Source organism: Momordica charantia (genome assembly GCF_013281855.1).
Source record: "Momordica charantia cultivar OHB3-1 chromosome 8 unlocalized genomic scaffold, Mcharantia_2.0 BLBB01000008.1, whole genome shotgun sequence".
Lineage (NCBI taxonomy): Eukaryota > Viridiplantae > Streptophyta > Magnoliopsida > Cucurbitales > Cucurbitaceae > Momordica > Momordica charantia.
In genome coordinates this window covers 25,363,380-25,385,026 of record NW_028275166.1, presented here as the reverse complement: position 1 = coordinate 25,385,026, position 21,647 = coordinate 25,363,380, and the positions used below count along the sequence as shown (strand labels likewise).

The following is a 21,647-nucleotide window of genomic DNA, read 5'->3' as shown; positions in this document are numbered from 1 at the left end:
GGACTTTACTTGAGTCAAACCAAGTACATCTCTGATCTCCTTCACAGAATGAATTTCCAGCACCTCAAGCCATGCCCCACCCCTGCTACCGTTGGCAAAATTCTCTCCAAAGCAGATGGTGTTCCTCTGGACAATCCCACAGAATATAGGAGTTTAATTGGTACACTCCAATATCTCACAAACACCAGACCGGAGATATCTTTTATCATCAATAAACTGAGTCAGTTCTTACAGCAGCCAACCACGATCCATTGGCAAGCGGCAAAACGAGTTCTTAGATACTTAAAAGGTACTATGTTTCATGCTTTGCATATTGCGCCATCACCAAAAATTAGTTTAGTGGCATACTGTGATGCGGATTGGGCATGCTGTCCTGATGATCGAAAGTCCATAGCCGCATATTGTGTATTTCTTGGAGCGTCTCTTGTCTCTTGGACGTCTAGAAAACAACATGTTGTTGCCAGGTCTAGCACAGAAGCCGAATATCGATCATTAGCTCTTGTAGCAGCTGAAATATCATGGATTGAGTCTCTCTTACATGAATTACATGTTCCTACAGTCAGTACATCTATTGTATGGTGTGACAACATCAGTGCATTATCATTAGCAGCAAATCCAGTCTTCCATTCCCGAAGCAAGCACATCGAATTGGATGTTCACTTTGTTCGTGATAAGGTTCTAGACAAAAAGCTTGACGTTCGTTATGTCCCTTCTGCCGATCAAATAGCTGACTGCCTCACTAAAGCACTATCTGAAACCAAGTTCTCAGATCTTCGAGCCAAACTCGGTGTAGTCAACTCACGCTCTCGTTTGAGGGGGGATGTTAAGGAATCCAAATAACTCCATTGCTATCAATCACAAGTTTCTGATCTACAGCTCACAACCACCATATAGTTGCTGTCAATTATGGAGGAATATTTACTGCGGTATCTTTGGCTACTGTGATGATATTTTCCAATTGTGTATCAATCAACATTTATTGGTTATTTCCTTTTATTCACATGTACCCTTATGTAATTACTTTCCTTTCATTCATGTAAACATTTTCTATATAAGTCAATACATAACATCATGCTCAAATTAACTTTGATTGAGCAATTACAAATCATTTCTCGACCTTCCAAATTCTTCTCTGAATCAGATCTCGTATTTGCCGTATCATGAGTTTTCTGATTCTGATGAGTGGGAAGTGGCAACTAGGCTGAACATCGATGAGTTGGGGTCGGTTTTTGACTTAACTGAAAATCGATACTAATAGTTTATTGGTAGGAATTGGTGCTATCGTTTCGGTCAATCCATTTGTCGAAAAATTAACAATGTAATTAAATTTCCCTTTTTAATTTATTCTCATCTTTTTCATCATTTCTATTCATTTTTTCTTTGTATATACTAATTTTCATTATTGTTAGTTGAAGGGTGAGGATTCTAAACATAATGTCTAAAAACATAAGAATAAAACTAAAATGAAAATTTTTAATAGATATATTATTACCGATCGCCGATCGATCGACTTGTCGATTCTGAAAATCAGAATCGATAGACCAAATAACCAATTGATTGATGTCGGTTCGATCAGTTTTGATTGATCGGATCGGTTTTTCGAATCTCTTTACTCACCCTTGGGGTCATAGAGTTTAGGAAAAGGAAAAAAAGAAAAATACTTGAATTTATCATATTAAACATTGATATTATACTACCTTCTAGAGATTATTGATATATTTGCAAATTTTGAACATATGGGACAAATTTTTTTGAAGAATTATAACTTTGTTTATCTGATACCATATTAAATTAGTTATATTTTTTTCCTTCTAGTAGAAATAGAGGTGGGAGATCGAACTCACACTTTCTTGTTGGAGATATATGCCAATTACTACTAAACTATGCTCACTTTGATATTTAAAATTTAGTTAAATCGCAACTATACAAAAAATTTAAGTCCATGAGTCACGATAAATTTAATTGTTTATCGCTATTTAAGATTTGCTCTCGCCTGTGGATTTGAAAACGAGAACAAAGACAATATCAATTGGAGAAGAGAAAATGATATTATAATGTTTCAATATAAGACCTCTCTCCAAATTTCAAAGCTTATCCCTTAGAAATTTGAACCTATATACCTCAATCGAGTTAGTCCCAATCATTATTTCTCTAATTTTTGAAAAAAAATAACATAATTGAAATTATTTATTCCACTAAAAATCATGAAGTAAAAAATGACTTTAAACTTCAAAGTACAATTAAATCTCGAACTTTATAAAATCAACGATCAATTTTGGAAATAAAAACAAAAAGGCCGTTTGTGAGAAAACTCAAACAAACAGAGCCCCCAACATCTCTTCTTCTCCAGCCCAGAAAAGGGAAAAACCAGACTTCTTCTTCTACATCCAAAACTGGTGGCGGTGAACGATGATTCCGATTTCCAAATAATTTGCCTACATTATTGGCTCTCCAAACCCTAATGATCGTAGAATCCGTAATTTTGTGCTTCAATTTCTTGCTCAAAAACTGTTGAAGCTGCCTTGATGGGCGTCGAATCGAACTCTGCGGCACCGCCACCACCATCGTCGTCTTCTACACCTTCTCCGAGCGCGAAGCGAGCCAGAGATCCCGAAGATGAAGTTTATCTCGACAATTTCCACTCTCATAAGCGCTACCTCAGTGAGGTACCCTTTTGCGCCCTCAATTTACAGTTAGGTCGTCTGAAACTTTTACTTTTTAGACATTTTTAGAAAATTCTATCGGTTTGTAAACTGCGTAAGAAATTTCAGCGTCTAGGGTATGGATTATCCTGGTGTTTCTTCATTTGGATGAAATTGCTCTTTAAATTAGAATCGGTCATTTGATCGCTTTTTTTCTTTTACTGGAATTTTTATAATTCCTTTGATTTTTTTCCTCTTAACATTCATCCTTCCTGTATTGTTTTTGTTGCACAGATAATGGCTTCTAGTTTGAATGGATTGACGGTTGGGGACCCCCTCCCTGAGAATCTCATGGATTCTCCTGCAAGGTCGGAATCCATGCTTTATCTAAGGTAATGACATTTATTGCAAAAGAATTCAATTGATTTGTTTTTGTCGTTAAGAATATACGAACGGGAATTTTATTACATATGAAACGACAGGAACTTACATGAAGAAATGAAATTCTCCAATGTAACAAACCGTTTACTTTTAGAATGGCTTCGAAATGCCTCTGTGTATGGGAATTCTTGAACAAAACATTTTCTTGATTCCTTAGTTTAGTATCCTCAAGTTGGAGCTTACACTGTAAATAGAAGATTACATAGCTGATTCTGATGCTAACATTTCATTTTGCTATTTAATTAGCCCAACAAAACCCAAAATCTCAAACTTCAAGACAGCTTTCCTAGATTCTTTCTGCCAGAGGGTATCCTATCCTACTTATATGCCAACTGAAGAAGTTTATAGTAGTTATCCAATGGATGATGGTGGTGTCATAACCAGGCAGGGTTCATGTTCTTGATGGCATATTCCGAGAATGGGAATTTTCATGGTTTTAATTTGTGACGTGCAACGAATTTGAACAGGATCTATTCTATAGTTTCTTCTACAATTGGCTCCAAGGGACGACCTTGTTGGCAAGAGCTTAGAGTCTCTTGGTCATACCGGTGTAGAGGTCTCAAGTTTGAACTTTTTGGTGAGCTTAATACAAAAAAACTCTTGATGTCTCCCGAGTCCAGGCTTTGGGGCAGGTGCGGGTGCCTCGGGTAGGAGAGCAAAGCTCCGACTCCCGGTTATAAAAAATGAAGGCTCTTCTACCACGGTGTCTTTTGAGTTCTAAAAGATTTGTGAGGTGTACATGCTTCATGCAAAAGATTGATAGATGTTTTGTGAACGTTTCGAATTAATTTTGTTGTCCCACTACCCTTGGTTTGAGTCTTTCAGCAAAGGTGCGTTCTTAGTTATAATCCGATAATGGAAAAGATGAGGAGATTCCATGGGGATGGGGATGCTTTTCCCTTTTCTTATCTTCTGAGTCCTGTAATTGATCGATTGTCCTTCTTCACTTCGTGTAGATTATATGTGTTGGAATACTTTCAAATCCTGGTATGAATGTCAACATTTCCCTCCATCATTGCACTTGAAGAAGATTCTTTCTAGTAGATATGTACCACAACTTACTTTCATGAAACTTCACAATTTATTTGCCCTTTTTATGTTCTTCAAAGATTTACACAAGGATATAGATGTGATCTTTTAGGATTCGGATCTTTCTGCTCTGTAGAGTTAGCTATACGTTGTTGATAATATATTTGTTTACCTTTAGACTTCTATAAGGTTTAGTATGAAACTTCGGTTGGAAAAGAGATTAATATGTTTCAATTTCACTGACATGAAAAAAAAAACATTGAATTACATCTCAGCTCGACCGAAATGCAAGTTTCAGGAAACCTTTGTGCAACAAATGGCAGTCTTATCTTCTACAATTTCACAATGTTTTTATTCTAAAGCCTTTGAAAATTTATTACTATTGATGTAGGTTTTTATCAATAATCCCTTCTCTTTGACGGTGTAAGAAGCCTTGAACTACGATGGACTGGAGTAAAACATTATTGTCTGTGAAATCATGATCATCCTTAAATTAAGTTTAAGTTCTCCAGATCTCTTGTTCTCATCTTTGAATACAGCCATTTCGAGTTTCATGCAATTTCAGAGCCTTTTACTTCAACCCTTATGATTTTGGTTTAAAATTTTCCCCTCATTGCATTTTAAAATCCACCCCGTTTGGCCAACTTACGTGCACTAATTCGGTGAACAATAAATTCCCAACTGTCCAGTGTCCACCATGAGTCATCACTTACCTTTCGTGGTGGTACTTTGTTCAATATTTTTATCTTTCTTTTTTTTTAAGTACATGATAGGAATTGACGTCAATTACTGCTGTGTTATGCTCATGGTGGCATATTTTTTATCTTTCTAAATGATGGTTTCAGTTTTCCCTGTTTTAATCAAATTTCATTTTTTCTGTCTTTAATCCTATTTTCCAGGGATGAAATGTCCTGGCAATATTCTCCTATGTCTGAAGATTCAGATGACTGCCGTTTTTGTGAGACATCCACAAACTTATTTCCTTTGCAGTCTGACAGTGTACCTACCAGTCCAGTCTCGCCATATCGATATCAAAGACCGTTCAGCACGGTGACTCCTTCAACAAGTACTAATAATAATTCACTTGGATGTTCTACTAGTCCCGTCCCTGGCTTGCAACCACATCAACGTGGATCAGATTCTGAGGGCCGTTTCCCGTCATCTCCCAGCGACATATGCCACTCGGCAGACTTGAGAAGGGCTGCGCTCTTGCGTTCTGTTCAAATGAGAGCACAACCTCCTGGTCCATCATCTATGGAGTTGCCATATTGCTCAATGACTGAGCCTGGACCTAATATAGAAGCTGAGGAGCGGCCATGTGCTTTCACAAAATCGTTAGTCAATGAAAGAGTATATCAACTTGAGGAATGCTCCACAATGAGAGTGTCCGAACCCGAATATAACCAACAGAAACCGTGCAAGGACTTGAACAGGAATATGAAGGATAGTGAATCCGGAGAGTCGTAAATGCTCGAAAATGTACATAGGAAAATCTCTTCTAACATCACAAATGGGACACATTGCTGCTGTGGGATTGAAAGTGTTTTGGTCAGTCCCATGGAAGTTCTCTTTTTTACATTTGCTGCCAAATTTACTCGCTTTTGCTCGTTCAGGGATGGTTTGGTTTTCTGCTAGGTTCTCTCTCGGGTGTGCGGTGGCTTGCACCATCTTGTTGAGCATGCATAGAAGCTACAGTTTATCTATTTGGTACGATCAAAGTATGAAGCCGAGAGAAGACGTTTTGCTGAGCTAATTTTGTAGATAAAATGGCCGCAAATTTTCGGGTCAAGAAGTCAGAAGTTGCAAGTGTTCCATTTCGTTTCATATTTGTAATGCTGTTATTAACTTATCGTTGAGTTCTTGTTGTGATAGCCACAAAGATTTTACTGGCAAATTTGATGGGAAAACGATGAGATGAATAGAGATGAAATTACATATTGAGTTTCTATCAGGCATCAGCAAAGAGTACCATGGTTTTAAATTCTTGGGTTTTTTTCCTCCTACTCATTTAAAGCCCATTAGGAACAGAATGGGGCTTAAATTTTACAGAGCAAATATTTACATACAAAGATATCAAGAGAATACCAAAATAATATTTACATGTATAAGCTGGTGGTTGCAAAAGGGAAGAAGCATTTAAGCCTGTCTCTAAATCAAATATGGAAGTATGGGGATATTGGATGAAAAAACTAATGCCGATTTGTGGTTAGAAATGATAAAAAAAGTATAATTTTAAAGATGATATCCATACCAATATTCATGGTTATTTTTAACTTATTTAGAAACATGAAAATGTTCGTTAATTTAAATATTTTTTTACGATTTTTTAATTTCTATATAACTTTTACAGAAATATTCATCGACATCGATATTTTATCAATATTTATTTTTCTCTATTTGTAACTGGACAAGAATATATTGTGCTGTGCAAAGAATTGAGGGTTGGCTACATTTTCACCTCTTTTATAAGTAGATAGGAAGAGACCAGTTCGTAATGGTCGTTACAACTAGCAGTTAGGTGGTTATGAGCTTTTGGGTCATAAGTCGACAGTGGCTGAGGTCGATGTTTAACCTTTTTGAGATTATCTCTAGATTGGTCGAGCTATTTGGTACCACTCTGGGTAGAGCTTCATAAGTCGGCCACTAGAATGAGCTTAGTAGCTCTCGACGATCTATGGATGAGTTTAGTAGCTCAATCGTATTTCACCATACGATAGGTTATATTTGTGCCCAACATATTGTAGTCCATTATTCGCATAGTTTGGGAACTTTCACCTAAATTAGTGTCTTTTTTTTTCATTTTTTATTTCAACAATTTCGGGGGTAGGTTGAGTCATTAACTTAAAAGATAATATAGGTGTCTTTATCATTCGAGTTATTTTAGATTATTTGTGTTTGTTTTTATGTAATTGAAGATTTGTTATCAACATAATGCAGTTTAATCTATCACTAATAAATTTAAAATTATGACCCTTTATTTATATATATTAATCTGAGGATTATACCTTTAACCTCAAATAAAATTAAGGGAAAAATACTTGGTCCTTGAAGTTTCAAAATGAACACTTTTGGTCCTTGAGGTTTGGGATATGTGTCAATTTAGTCCTTAAATTTTAAAATGGACACTTTTGGTCCCATTTGAAATTTGGTTCTAAATGGTCCTTAACCATTCTTTGACCGTTGACTTATCGAAAAAATGACGTGACAATTAATGAGTGACTGGACTTATTTAATTTGCTTTTCAATTTGGTCCCTAACTAGTCACCTGTTAATTGCCAGGTCATTTTTCCATTGAGTTAACTAATGATCAAAGAACACTTAAGGACCATTTAGAATAAATTTTCAAACCTTAGGGACCAAAAGTGTTCATTTTGAAACTTCAGGGATCAGATTGACACCTATCCCAAACCTCAGGGACCAAAAATATATTTTTTTCTAAAATTAATTACTACCTATCTTCGGACTGATGTTACCTTTCAACTCGGATCAATGATATTTAACCTACTCATGGCCACAATTTCAATTTAATATTTACAAATATTCAACTTTCTCATGCTAGCTTTATTCATCAATATAATTTTACCTTTTCTCAAAAAAAAAAAAAAATTGTCAAGATTTTCATTGAATGCTCCATGTACTTAGATGATAGCTAACCAAAAAAGATATAATTATTATTGCTATTATTAAAATAAGTCGGTGGTTTTCTCATTTATATTATAATATTTAAAGCTGGAAATTTCAAATAATTGACATAAAAATAAAGACGAACAAATCTGAAAATTACGAAAGCTACCTTTGGGGAAGAAAAAAAATACGAAAGCCTACTCCTAAAGCTTTAAACCAAACTATTAATAATTTATTAATTAATTAAGAGTAACTTAATTAATTAGAAGAATATAAATCTAAAACCACTTTGATTTTATAAATTGTGTTAAATTAATATTCACAGAAAATACACATTCACGTTTGAAAAGATCTGTAGTTAATAATTCGAGGGCCTTATGCTTGAGCAGCCTTTTGTTTTGTCAACTTTATAATTTAATAATGTCCTTTTTTTGCTTTCTTTTTATGTACAAAATAATTGAGAGTGTGTTACTAAATAATAATAATAATAATCATCATCATCGAGAGTGAAATATTTAAACTCATACAAAGTTTTAATCCACGGCAACATATAATTTAATATCATTTACGACTTACTAGGTCGGCAACCTTTTATCATACTAGTTCATATTTTTTTTTTATTAGCGTGATTTTTTTAGTACAACATGTGGGGTGGGGTGGGAGTCGTGAGTGTCTTTATTAGTTGAATTATGTTTAAGTTGGCTATTAAATGTAACTTTCTTATAAATTTATTGTATCGTTTTTTTTAATTTGAATATAGTTCAATAGATAAAGTGTTGTATTATTATTCTAAAAATTATGATTCCGTTTTTACTTTTGTAATTACTAGACTAATAACAAAGTTAAAAACTATAAACGATAAAGAAAAGTGAACAACTAGCATAAGTTTTATGTGAAAAATCCTTATGAAGAAACTTTATATAGGTAGAAGATAAAAAGGGTTTTGGTTAATTAGTGTTGGCGAGGAATTTCTATTTCAAAAAAAGAGATTACTCGAATTTAATGAACTCGATTTGTATACCTGTATAATTTTCTAATGTTTTTTCTCTGATATAAACTTTAATTTAAGGGATTATTAAGTGTTAAGGATCCCATCGATAAAAGTCCTAACAGCGATTTATAATATAGTGATTATTCTTCTGATTATCAATTAGACTGCATAATTTGATTTATCGATTTTAAAATTAATTTAGGATACGTGTGTATTAGATTTTAAGAGTGGATTGAAATTGTTTAAAATCTATTGAAAGAAAGAGAAAATGAATTATTCGAGTTAATTACTATAAATTTAACACTTGTTTAAGATAAGCTATAAAAATATTATTTTGAATTCTTGTACTCATTAATATAATATGGAATTTTTTGGGATTAATGTAATAATCATTAATTATGAATTAAAGGGAAGAATTTACAGAAGATTTTATGAGAGTGGAAATTATTAAAAAAATACAAGTATAAATTAGAAAAGTAGATAGAGAAGACAAAGTGAAACAATATGAATAAAAATAAATAAATTTTATCTAGGAAATTAAAATACAGAGAATTTATATTTTTGTTGGGAATCTAGTACCATAGGCACGTGCATTTTTACGAGCTACGAATCAAGATATTGAATATACGTTGACAAATCAATACTTTTACTATGTCATGGAATTGACGTTGAGGAGTAAATTAATATTTCAATAGTATCATCAAAGTGAGCATAGCTCAACGCCATTGACGTATACTTTTTTATATGAGATAGTTATTGTAATTGATGGTCAATAAATTTTCAAAATGTCTATTTTTAGATTTAAAAAAAAAACAACAATGTTCGTTCCTATTTCCTACCGTTATTTTGCCCATTGGACAAACTATATGTGGATTATCGTTAACTTTGGACATGGACTAGAATCATACAAGTTGGCTAAAGTGAGTATTGGATCCACATATATTATGTGACCAAGATATAAAATGTTTATATTTTAAACGTTTGAGGATTATCATTAAAATAGCCAAAGTGAAACTCAGTGGCAATTGACATATATTCTTAATCGAGAGATTGTAAGTTCAATTCTCCACCCCCATATGTTGTAAAGAAAAAAAGGGACCATCCTTAAAATTAATATTTTGAAAGTTTAAGGATTTAAACCTGAAAATTTGAAAACCAAAATAAGATTTAAACCTAGTTGAATATTTTGTCAAATACCTTCAATATACTATGTAGAAATTTTTGTCTATGTGATATTCTATGAACATTTTTGCCCATGTTTCAAAAGACGATATTACTCATGCTAACATTGACCATCTCAAAGTAGAAACTATCTATTAGGTTTGTAAGAAATGCAAACAAAGTCTTACATTGATTAGGTAAGAACATGATTCATGGTATATAGATGAGAACAATTATATCTGATGAAAAAAAAAGTAAAACCATAAGAGATATATTCAAAGCAGATAATATCGTACTAGATTTCTCTCCCGTGGAAGATTTTTTACCTTTTTATTATTTGCATGGGGGAAAACTTGACATGTGCTGATAAAAACTGGTGTGAATAGCACGTACTTTGGTTTGGGAGGGGGCCGACAAAATGTCAAATCTAAAAAGAAAAAGAGAAGAAATAAAAGATATTTTAAAGTGAGTTAAAAGTTGATTTTTTTTTTTTTGTGCCAATACCCAAAACTACTTTTTAAGTAGCCACATTAATTAAATACTTGTTTCTTCCAAATCAGGTAAGAAATTGATAAAGATTGCAATAATGTGAAAGGAGATGTCAAAAGGGAGATATTTTAAACCAACAAAAGGAAAATAAGGTGGTTGATGTATTGATTTTGACCCTCCGACTCTTTTTCTCGCACACACCTAACTCGATGATAAGGAATTGATACCTGCAAAATCAAACCGATCTAAACCGGTGTGACCTTAGTCACACGGGCTCCGATGCTTAATTTAGCGAGGGACAGTTGAGAAAACAATTAGCTAAGGATTAGTCACCCACCCTTCAGGGTTGGATCTCACTGCGCAGTGAAGATGATTCCAGAACCTTCGTAGCCAAACCCTAATTCGGCTTTGCAGGGCCCGAGGGATCGTAGATCGTAGGCGGGAGATTCATGGGCTGGGCCGTGGGCCGAGCAGGGGTCGGGACCGAGAAGTGGTTGGGACCGAGAAGTGGTCGAGACAGAGCAGGGATCGGGACCGAGTAGGGGTCGGGATCGAGAAGTGGTCGGGACCAAGAAGGGGTCGGGACCGAGCCCTCTCGGCCCGGTTAGTTCTCCGCCAGTCGCTTTCCTCGTTCTCTGCCCCGACGTTAGGTCGTTCTTTGGGCTGGCCCATTACGTCACGGGCCGGTCTCCCCCAATCAATGATCTCAGACTTCAACTCATTGTCCCATTTCGGGTCGTTTTTGTTCTCCATGACAAAAGGCATCGTCCCACCGCCTCAATGCTGCCTCCTTGGCCTCTTCGGTTTGCAACTCTCTACTTTACTTGTTTTCATTTATCTTTGTCCCGACTCATCCCTAACTCATTCTGACGTCGATTTTACTCAACCAATCTCAACACTTATGAAAATAATTAGTCAACCGACATCATTTAGTCAACCAACAACTGACATTGAAGGTAACAATTGTTGTAGTGCAACAACTATGTGTAAAATTTTTTAATGTAAAAAAAAAACATAATAGATTAATTTTTTACTTGTAATATTGGATGATTTGATCTATGAATTAATAATAGAAGATTACTTGTAATATTGGATGATTTTATCTATGACTAAATTATTAAGATATGCAATTGTGACACATTAATCACACTACGTGTATAATTTTATTTGGGACTACATAATATATAGACTTTTTTTAATATTATTTTGTTTTAAATCTTAATTTTGTCTCCAAACATTCACACATTTTAGTCCATTTTTTATTTCCTCAACTTGCAAAATTGTTTTTAGTGCTTGAACAATGGTATAAAAAACTATTTTAGTTCTTAGGTTTTAAACTATTTAATCGATACTGGACATTAACATATACTTCATCCTTCATTTATCTGATGAGTATATACTTTTATGAACAAATTTTGGAACCCATACGTGTGAATGTGATAGCATTGCGTTTCTCGTTTCTAAATTATTTGCAAAAAAATATGTTTTAAATGCAAATTTTAAAGTAATACATATTAAGAAGTTGACCAACTAATTATATTTATGGAAGAAACTAATAATTTTTCCCCTTGCTGATAAGGTGAACCAGTTTTCACTTTAAATGTTTTATTTCATAGTTTCATACCTTAGGTTATGGCGCTATTATAACAGCCCACTATTTGTTCTAAAAAAAAAAAGTAAATGTTTATTAATTTCAATTAGAAAAAAGCTCAAATAAATTAGGGTACAAAATTAGGTCTTATCCATTTAACTTACCAAAGTCAAACCATAACCAATCAAATACATAAGATTAATTAACGTGTTTGAAAAAAAAGAACATAAGATGAGTCGAAACAAGCCTAATTCAATGGAAATTGACATATATTTCTAAGAGATTGTGAGTTCGATCCTCCATTTTCACATATGGTACTAAAAAAAATTATAAGATGAACTAGTAATCCAACTTGAATGTCAACTTTCTCTTCAATCTTCAACTTCATCAACCATTTGAAGATAAAAAAATTGCAACATTTGTGCCTAAGTCTAAGGTTGAATGAAATTAAATTAAAAATTCAAGATAAAAATTGACTAACCAATTCAAATTCATTAATGCAAAAGGAAAATCATTGATGGGATATATATCAGCCACCCACCTTCTTTAATAAATTTTTGGCTTTAGATATAGAATCTAGAAAATAGTTTCAAACCTTGTTAAATTGAATTTGAAGTAACTTGAATGTTTAAATACAAAGTTGCAGTAGTCAGCATTTAATACGATTGTGATATTTTATGACTTGTTCATTGGAACGCACTGTATCATTTTTATTTATAGTTTTAAATTTACGTTGTCAGGTTGACATTTCCATCGATATTTTCATGTTTGTGAGTTCGATACCAAAGATAAATGACCCATTAAATTACATTATAAAAAATTGAAGTATTAATAAAATATCACTGATCTGAACATAATACTAATAGTAATAAAATATTTATCTATTAATTTAAATATATTTTATGACTTTCCTAGAAATATTATGACATTTCATAAAATTTAAACTTTCATATTTCTATTGGCATTAAGGTTCAAAATGTCAATGTCGATGTTGATGGAAATGTCGAGGTCTCAATTTTACGGACATGTTATGGATATGTTGATGTCGACGGATATTTCGAGAAAAATTATGAAAATTGTGGATATTGATGTAAATATTTTGAACGAGTGAATAAGACTTAGCTTAATTAGCCTATAACTAGTCACTTTTAAGTATCATATCTAAATATATAATTAATATACGTATGGAAATGTTGTCGCAATGAAAACGTCGAAACAAAATTATGTATACATATATGGAAATTATTTGAATTAGTAAATTAAAGTTTAATGTTTGTTGACTATATTTTAATGATAACTTTTAATCCAATCTAATTTTTAGTTACACAATTGAGAAAATACATAAAAAGATGAAATAATTTTTAAAAAATTAGATTTAATTTAAAATTTAAAATGTTTAATATTAATTAGTTAAATTGATTTTATTTTATTTGTTTATTTTAAGATTTTGTTAGTTAAATTTAATTTCAAATCGAATTTTTTATAATTTATTTTGATTTTGTTAGATTTTTTATAGTTAAAGTTTAACTAAAATTTTGATTTTTAATAGTTTTTTATTACTTTTTACAAAAAATCACGATCAAAATAATGGATTATCTAAGTATGAATTTAAATTTCTTCTTCCTCCGCCAAATCGAACATAGCTCAAATGGTTAAGACATTCATCTCTAAACAAGAGGTTTCAAACATATCCACATATTGTATTAAAAAAAAATTTCTTCTTCTTCCTCCCTCTCTTCATTATTGATTTTTTTTTGGGTACATTTCTCTCTCCTCAAAAAAGTTAAGGCCATATTCACAGATGGGGTGTGGCTCCCTCTCTTCATATTAATCTTCTTCCCCTTTGTCTATTTCTCACTTTTGAAAACCCTATTTTATTTTGAGCTTGCTGCCAATTTCACCCTCACATGCATATGTTTGTGTTTTTCTATACTCTATTTCCAAGATCCTCTTCTGGGTTTTTTTTAGTTTCACTCTCTGAGTTATTTTATTTCAGGTCTCCCAAGACCTAAGAAAGGAAAATAGAAAGTCTATAAAAAAGAAACGTGGGAGTGACATTTTATTCGACTTGTCCTGGACATATCGAATATGAAGAAATTTGATTTTCTCTTGTGTCGATGTCAAGGTTGTAAAACAAAATTTGACATCAACATTTAAAATCTTGTTTCTGCTCGAAACTTTGTATTTCTTTTTTATTATGTATTAAAAGGAATAAATACAGACAACCCTAGCTAAAAACTCTTTAGAGTACAGAATCTTTTTAGGATATAACTTAGAAAAATTTGAGATGAAATTTTAATTTAAGCTAAATTTCGTTTTCCTAGAAAGGGGAAGGCTGAAAGTGGAAATACAAACGAAAGGTCCTAATTATCTGACAAACTTTTTCGACCAGTTTTAATTACATACAAAGACCAGTAAATCATAGATTCCGCTGGTTTTTCCGTCTTTTACAATTTATTTTATTATTTTTTTCTTTTTCCTAAGATTCGGAAAGAAGCCAAGAAATAACGGCGTCGGATTCGGCGGCGCCGGCCTCAGCTTCTCCGGCATCGGGATCGGCGGCGTCCCATTCCCAAATCCGGTGGCCGCCGGCGAGGCTTTCCCAGTCCCACGGACTATCGAGACAGAACGAAGAAGTCGTCGAATTACAGTCGGCGAATAAGTCGCCGCCGATCTCCACCTCCGCGGCGGCGGCGGCGTTTTTGCTCTCGCACATGTCTGTCTCCTGGCTTTTGGTTTCGTCGTCCCATTCCACGTACGTCAACAGCCCGTCCAAGTCAAACGACATGTCGTCCGTAACATCATTATTAAAACTCCCAACAGCTTCGGCGTCCGCGTCATGTCGTCCTTCTAATTCCTGCCATAATTTATTACTGTCGTCTACACTTTCTCTCTCCTCCGCTGCCCCCTCCACAGCCACACAAGTAGTTTCTCTCTCTACTCCCGGTGGGGCCCGAATCTCCTCGGCCGGCCTGTTACTTCGCCGGCTGCGGCCACCCTTCCGCCGTGGCGGGAGGTTGAGTCTCGCCACGTCGATAATTATACGCCCGGTATCGGCACTATTCTGCCGTCGGAATGTATGAATTTGTCGACTCAGATGAGAGTTCCAGTAGTTTTTTATCTCGTTGTCTGTTCTGCCTGGCAGGTGACTTGCAATCAAAGACCACCTAGAATTTAAATTCAACCCCAGAAGAGAAAAAAAAAAGTGTTACTTAAAAAAGAACATATATATTCATCTATCCCATTCACGTTTTCTTAATAAATTCTTGATTTTTTAAAGTTGTACCGCTATAAATTATTTCTAATATGGATTTAATCTTTAAATTTTATTTTTAATATATTCCTAAAAGTAACACGTTAATCATGTGGTGTGTTGGTCATTTCATATAGGATCAAATGTTTGATATGACATAAGACTTACACAATCTATGACATATAGTTAGAATATTAAAAGTTTGTAAATTTTGTAAAATAGATATATATAAGTTAAAATACTATTTTGATCCATGTATTCTTAAAGTTGTATTTTGAAAATATTTATTTTAATCTTTATACTTAATTGATTATTTTTGTCATTTTCTGTAAAATTACGGAAATTTTTTTAGTATAAAGTAGTATTTATCTTTTAAGAAATATATTGTATATTGATTTTAGAATCGTGTTTAAATTAAATTGGGACAGAAAAAATGAAATTAAAAATATATAAAATTAAGAGATCAAAATAATAACTTTTTAAAAATATAAGAAATATTATTTGAAAATACAGAAACTAAAATAAATAAAAATTGAAAATACATCGACCAAAATAAATATTTTAAAAATATAGAGAGATCAAAATGAACCAAAATAAAAAAATAGACGAAACTAATATTTTAATAACCTAAGTTGAACTACAAATTTGATTTCTTTCGATTTTGAGACAAATGATGAACCTCTTCTGGTATTTAAGACATTAGAAATTTCAGAAATTAAGTACAATTTAAAAAATGAAGCTCTAGAACTTTTAAAGGTGATCTGGTACGTAATGGTACAGTAGAATCTATGTATTGTCCAAAATCTAATACACATATACGAAACGTGTTAGAGTAATGTGTGGGCAAATTACCCGACGGTGACATTAAATTTGCCATTATACACATACTCATTCAACGTGGTCTTTTTAGCTGTCCCTTTCATGCTCCACTGTGGACCAGAAAAAAGTAAAAAAAAAAAAAAAAAAGTTATTACTCCCCCTTTTCTGTTTGTCTTTTATTTAATTACTTAAACTTCGTTTAATTTTTACTGAATAATAATGCTGCATTATGGGAAAAATACATTTACTACAGTCTACCTACTGTTATTTAATTACTACGCAAAAACAGAACTTTTACAAACGTATGAAACATTTTCACTACCAATAAAAAAAAGTAAAAAAAAAATTGTGATAATGGTGCTCATTAATTTGACGATTACCCAAATAATTTCTTCATCCCAAGTTTCTGGACAACGGAAAAAAAAGACCAAAGGGTAACTTTTGGGGGTGCTGCAAAAGAAATTACCATCCACGTTGTTTCGAGAAATTGGTAATTTTTTAAAGTTACCTGTTTCCTATGGAAGAGTGTAACTTGATGATGGTATCTTCTTCTTCAGTTGTGATGTTCCCTCGCTTCAAATCTGATCTCAGATAGTTGATCCACCGGAGCCGACAGCTCTTTCCACACCGGAGAAGTCCTGTCAGAATGATTTTTTGAGATGAGAATTAAGTCGAACTAATGTGACTAACTGTATTGAAATTAGAGTGACAGTTACATTGAATAATTTTTTTTAATTTTTTTATTTCGAACCTGCATTCTTGGGTAGAGATCTCCAGGAACCTTCGCCGTTGGCGAGAATGTAGGTTTTCAGCCGGGCGTCTTCCTCCTCCGTCCACCGCCCCTTTCTCAGGCCAACTTTCTCGCAGCAAGGCCGGCGCCCCATCGGACTAAAACGACATCGTTTCACGTGGTGTGCAGTAAGTTCTAAAGTCCGACGAGATTCACGACCCGTCTCTCTCTCTCTCTGGAAATTACGGGTTGGGGAAAAAATCGTCGGATTGGTGGATATTTATATAGAGAGGAGAGAGAAAGGGTGACGTGGCAGAAAATGTTGAGATTAAATTGGGAAAAAGGATGAGTGGAGGAAGATGTGGCCACGACAGCTGGAGGGGAAAGACCGTACTCGTGGCGTTTCCACTGTCGTGAGATCGGTGAAGGGGCGTTGCTTTTTCCACGTTGGCACCGCCTATTTCTTTTTTCTTCTTATTATTTTTTTTCTTTCTTCTTCATACGTAGTTCGTTTAGCCATCGTTCATGTCCATTTGTTGGCCTTTATTTCCTTCAGCTAACTTTGAGTCCCACGCTTTTAATACGTTACATTGCACCGCTTTATTTATCCGTTAAATTATAAGTTTGGTCCTTACATTTTAATTTTACGTCTAGAGTGGTGATCTATTCATCTCAATGTGGAAATATTCACTCTCCTGCATAGAAGAGATTCGAACTCACAATCTTTTAATTTGAGATATATGTCAATTACTGAGCTATACTTGCTTTGGAATATTTTTTTTGTTTCTTTTGATTTAGTGTTTAATAGGATTCTAAAGTTTAAATAGAGTCGAATTAGTTAATAAAGGCACAAAATTAAAAGTGAAAAGAAATTATTAGACAGAAAATTAAAAGTTTCAGCTAGTCAATAATTTAGGCACAAAATTAAAAATTTAAAAATCTATTAGATAGAGAATTAAAAGTTCAACGACTTAAAACCTTGAAAATTATTTTAATTGATATTTTTAAAATTTAGGGACCCATATTAAACATACTTAAAATTCATTGACAAAATTTATAATTTAATAAAAAAAAATTTGAAGAGGGGTATGGATTAAGTAAATTAAGAGAAAGCAAACAAACATTTTGACTTGCATAAATTTTCAAACTGGTTTATGCATGATTTGGATTCAGACACCAAGATCCACGAACACCTACACATAGAATAGTCTACACACTAGTATACGGTGTTAAGTAAGTCAGTAATGAGTTCAATTGAAAATAGTAAGAATTATGATGGCAATACTTATATTGAGATATTTTGGCTAATTATTAAATGTCACGTCACAAAATTAAAATTACATTTAGAACCAATGATAAAATTACACGTGTCCTAAATTAATTTTAAAATCTACAAATCAAATTATACCACGTGTCGTCGTCCCGATGAAATCAACTAATTGGATCAAACCCAGAAGAGACTAGGTCCAAGCCCATGATTCATACAAGACCCATCAAAACTCTATAAATAGAGGGAGTCACCTCTCATTTGAGTGATTCAGAGAGATCGAAAAGAATTGAGCCATCAGAGCATTCAGAGTTGCCTAAGCATCCAAAGCCAACAAGACTCGAAGAACTGAAAACTTGAAGACTACGAGACTTCAAGAATTCTGAATCTTCTCTTCGCCAAGCAACAAGATTGAAGTCGAGACTCTATCAAGTTGCAAATTCTTCATCAAGCTTCAAAGTCGAAGAACTTTACAAGCTGCAAAGCCGAAGAACATCAACAAGCTGCAAATCGAAGAACTTCAACAAGCTGCAAAGCCGAAAAACTTCAACAAGCTACAAAGCCGAAAAACTTCATAAACTGTAAAGCCGAAGAACTTCACAAGCTACAAGCCGAAGGACTTCACAAGCACAAAGCCGAAGACTTCAACGATTCTCTAATAAACTCAAAGTCGAAGACTTTACAATGTCTTCATCAAAATACGAGCCAAAGAACTTCATCAATAAGTCGAAACCTTCAATAAGCTCAAAGCTGAAGACTTCAAAAATCTTTCGATAAGCAAAAAGCTGAAGACATCAACCATTGATTCAAGAACAAGCTCACAGGTTCTTGAATTAAAGTTTACATATGAGAGAATTAATCAGAGGATTATTCATTAGAGATTGTACACTACCTACATAAATACAAATACAAGTTCATTAATTCAAGTTTTCCCTTATTGAATTTCTCATCGAACTGTAGCTTCTGCCTCAGACCTCTACCCTTATTTATAGAGAGAATCTCCTTCGGTAGATTGGTTCAACAGAGTCCATTCGGGTCGAGTCGAAGAAAGGACGACTTGATCCAAACGGTTCTGACTTATATCGCTTTCTTAACCTCACTCCACGTCATCATCATAGATATTTTGGTAAGAGAATATTACCCCTAACAAAACTCATGCTTCTCCCCTCCTTAACCCCAACAAGCAATTCTCAAAGAAATTTTGAAAGTATTGGTCATCAAACTAGTTTTTGATTAGCAAACAATTAACTTTTTTTTTTTTTTACAATAATTAGCTTTTGAAATATTTGATAATTTTATAAGGAAAGAGAATCCTACACATTTGAAACACCACACGGGAAGAAAAATTTTGAGAATTTAGATGGAAAATGCTTTATGTCGAATATTTAATTGTGAGGAGTGGGAGGAGTCTTAAGTATTTTTTAATTTAGATGATCAATGTCTGTATCCTCACTATTAGAATTTTGTTTTTTTCTTGACGTTTACTTATCATAAATACTTGGTTTAAAAAGTTTCAATTCAATCCCTCGTCAGCTCACGTTTTAACAATTTTCAATCATACAATTTTTATTGGTGAATGTTGAAATTAATTGATGGTAAATTTACATGGTGCACTATTTAATTAGTAAGATGTTAATTGGTACAAATTTGAGAGGAACTAGGCAACTTAAGAGAATTTTTTGAAACTTTACGTCAATTTCTTAAAAATTTGGAAGAAGAATTATTTTATTATTTTTTATAATGAGTTCAACAATGTGGAATATGGAATGAAACCTTTGTTTAAGAGGATAATAAATGTCTTTTTCACTCAATTTGCTCGTGGCCAAAATTTCTCCCCTTAATTTTTGCAAACTCACTAATAATTCATATATGTCATGTAAGTTTAATTTTAACATTAAGCAACAAGAAAAAAAAAAGTATAATGGAAAATGAACCTCTCCATATATTTACATAATGATTTGATATTATCTACTTTGAATATAGATCCAATAATGGGTTGAACGTTATTTTTTTTAAGTACAACAAAATATAAGAGTGTAAGGATCATTTGAATCTCCGACCTTAAGGAAAGAAGTTATATATATACTTTTAATACTAAATTATGTTCATGTTGGCAATAATCGACGTGTATATATGTTATTGATTACACTTCCAGATGAATCTAATATTCAAAAACATGATTCAAATTTATATTTTTCAACCAGCATTGGTTGTCAAACCCCACGTTAATTGGAAATAAAATATCATATTATAGAAATTTGATTATCGCAAATAATTTATCTCGTCAGATTTTTTTTACTCCTCATTAATGATATGATACACAATAAACTTTAATATTATCGGAATACAAAGACAATAACTAAAAGAAGTAATTTAAGTTAGATGACTATTTGCTTTTTAGTTTTCTATTTTTAAAAATTATACTTATTTTGTCCACAATTTTCTTAATATGTTTTAATTCTTAACTATTTTTCCAAAAAAAAAAAATCTTAACTAAATTTCAAAAAACAAAAGTTTGGTTAACTACCGCTTTTAGTTTTCAAAATTCAATTTAGACTTTGAAAACAATTTCTAAAATGTAGATGGAAAAAGAAAGTAACAAGTGGAATTAGTATTTATAAGCTTAATTTTCAAAAATAAAAAGATATCAAACAGGGCGTTTGAATTTTTATTTTCCCTATTCTCTCCCTCTTCTTTCACTTCCACCCAGTCTCAGTTCTTCACTCTCCAATCAACCACCGCCCCGAGCAGTGGTGGATCCAAAAACTTATGTCAAGGGGCGCATAAATACATTTAACTAAAATGGAAATCGATCAAACTTAACCTCTAATTTGTCAAGTGTATCAATTTTTACCATAAACTTTTGATTTTATTGAATAATTACACCATAAACTGAGATAAACGTTGCAATCTTCAAACTTTAATTGTAACACTTTTTACCCTATAGTGATTTTCTTTTGAAATTTTGTTAAAAAATTATTGTAATATGTGTTAAATGAATTATAAAACATACCTTCGATACGAAATTAATAGGACTCAAAAAAACGACACTAGTTTTTCTTTTTTTAATTGTAAGTTTTGGTAGAGTTTAAGAGTGAAAAACGATTTTTTTAATATATAATTTTAGATACATTTATTATAAAATGCAGATTAAGTAATATTGGAAACTAAATTATAATTTAGTTTGTTGAGTACAAATGGTAAAATTTCCTTGAAAAACAAATAAAAGATTATGACCTTATATATATATAAAATTTGATATTAATTTATTTAAAATAAAATGTAACTGAACTAGAATGATAATAGGTAAAAATTAAGAAGAAGAAAGATAGTGGTAAAGGTTTTTTTTAATAAAATAAAATAAATTAATTTAATTAAAAAAAGTGATTTCTTTTGGAAAAATATATTTGTGCCGAGTTTCAAACTCGAGACAAAGAGGGGCACAAATGCATAAAGTGAGGGGAAAACCAGTGGGGATATACACTTTACTGATACATCGTATACAATGCATACTCTTATTAAAAGTTGGGGGGGGGGGGGACACGTGTCCCCTCTCGTCCCCTCTTCAATCCACCTCTGGCCTCGAGCATCGAAATAGTCACCACCACCT

General features: G+C 32.8%; 2 protein-coding genes across 3 annotated transcripts; one reads left to right on the top strand and one right to left on the bottom strand.

The window, feature by feature from the left end:
- Positions 1 to 2,281: 2,281 nt before the first annotated feature.
- On the top strand, positions 2,282 to 6,058 carry LOC111022394 (pollen-specific LRR extensin-like protein). Of its 2 annotated transcripts, none has more exons than XM_022299562.2 (3): positions 2,282 to 2,666; positions 2,937 to 3,034; positions 5,012 to 6,058. In XM_022299562.2, exons 1-3 carry the CDS (start codon positions 2,526 to 2,528, stop codon positions 5,577 to 5,579), a joined length of 807 nt encoding a protein of 268 aa, XP_022155254.1. In that variant the 5' UTR covers positions 2,282 to 2,525; the 3' UTR covers positions 5,580 to 6,058. The 2 variants fall into 2 exon arrangements, with proteins under 2 accessions (XP_022155254.1, XP_022155255.1); XM_022299563.2 differs by having other exon boundaries at positions 2,551 to 2,692.
- An 8,178-nt stretch (positions 6,059 to 14,236) lies between these two features.
- On the bottom strand, positions 14,237 to 17,019 carry LOC111022425 (transcription factor MYB1). The gene is made up of 3 exons (XM_088128170.1): positions 16,792 to 17,019; positions 16,549 to 16,678; positions 14,237 to 15,135 (listed from the first exon to the last, which is right to left on the bottom strand). The coding sequence occupies exons 1-3, from the start codon at positions 16,922 to 16,924 to the stop codon at positions 14,448 to 14,450; spliced, it is 951 nt and encodes a 316-aa protein (XP_087984296.1). The 5' UTR covers positions 16,925 to 17,019; the 3' UTR covers positions 14,237 to 14,447.
- Between the last annotated feature and the right edge of the window lie 4,628 nt (positions 17,020 to 21,647).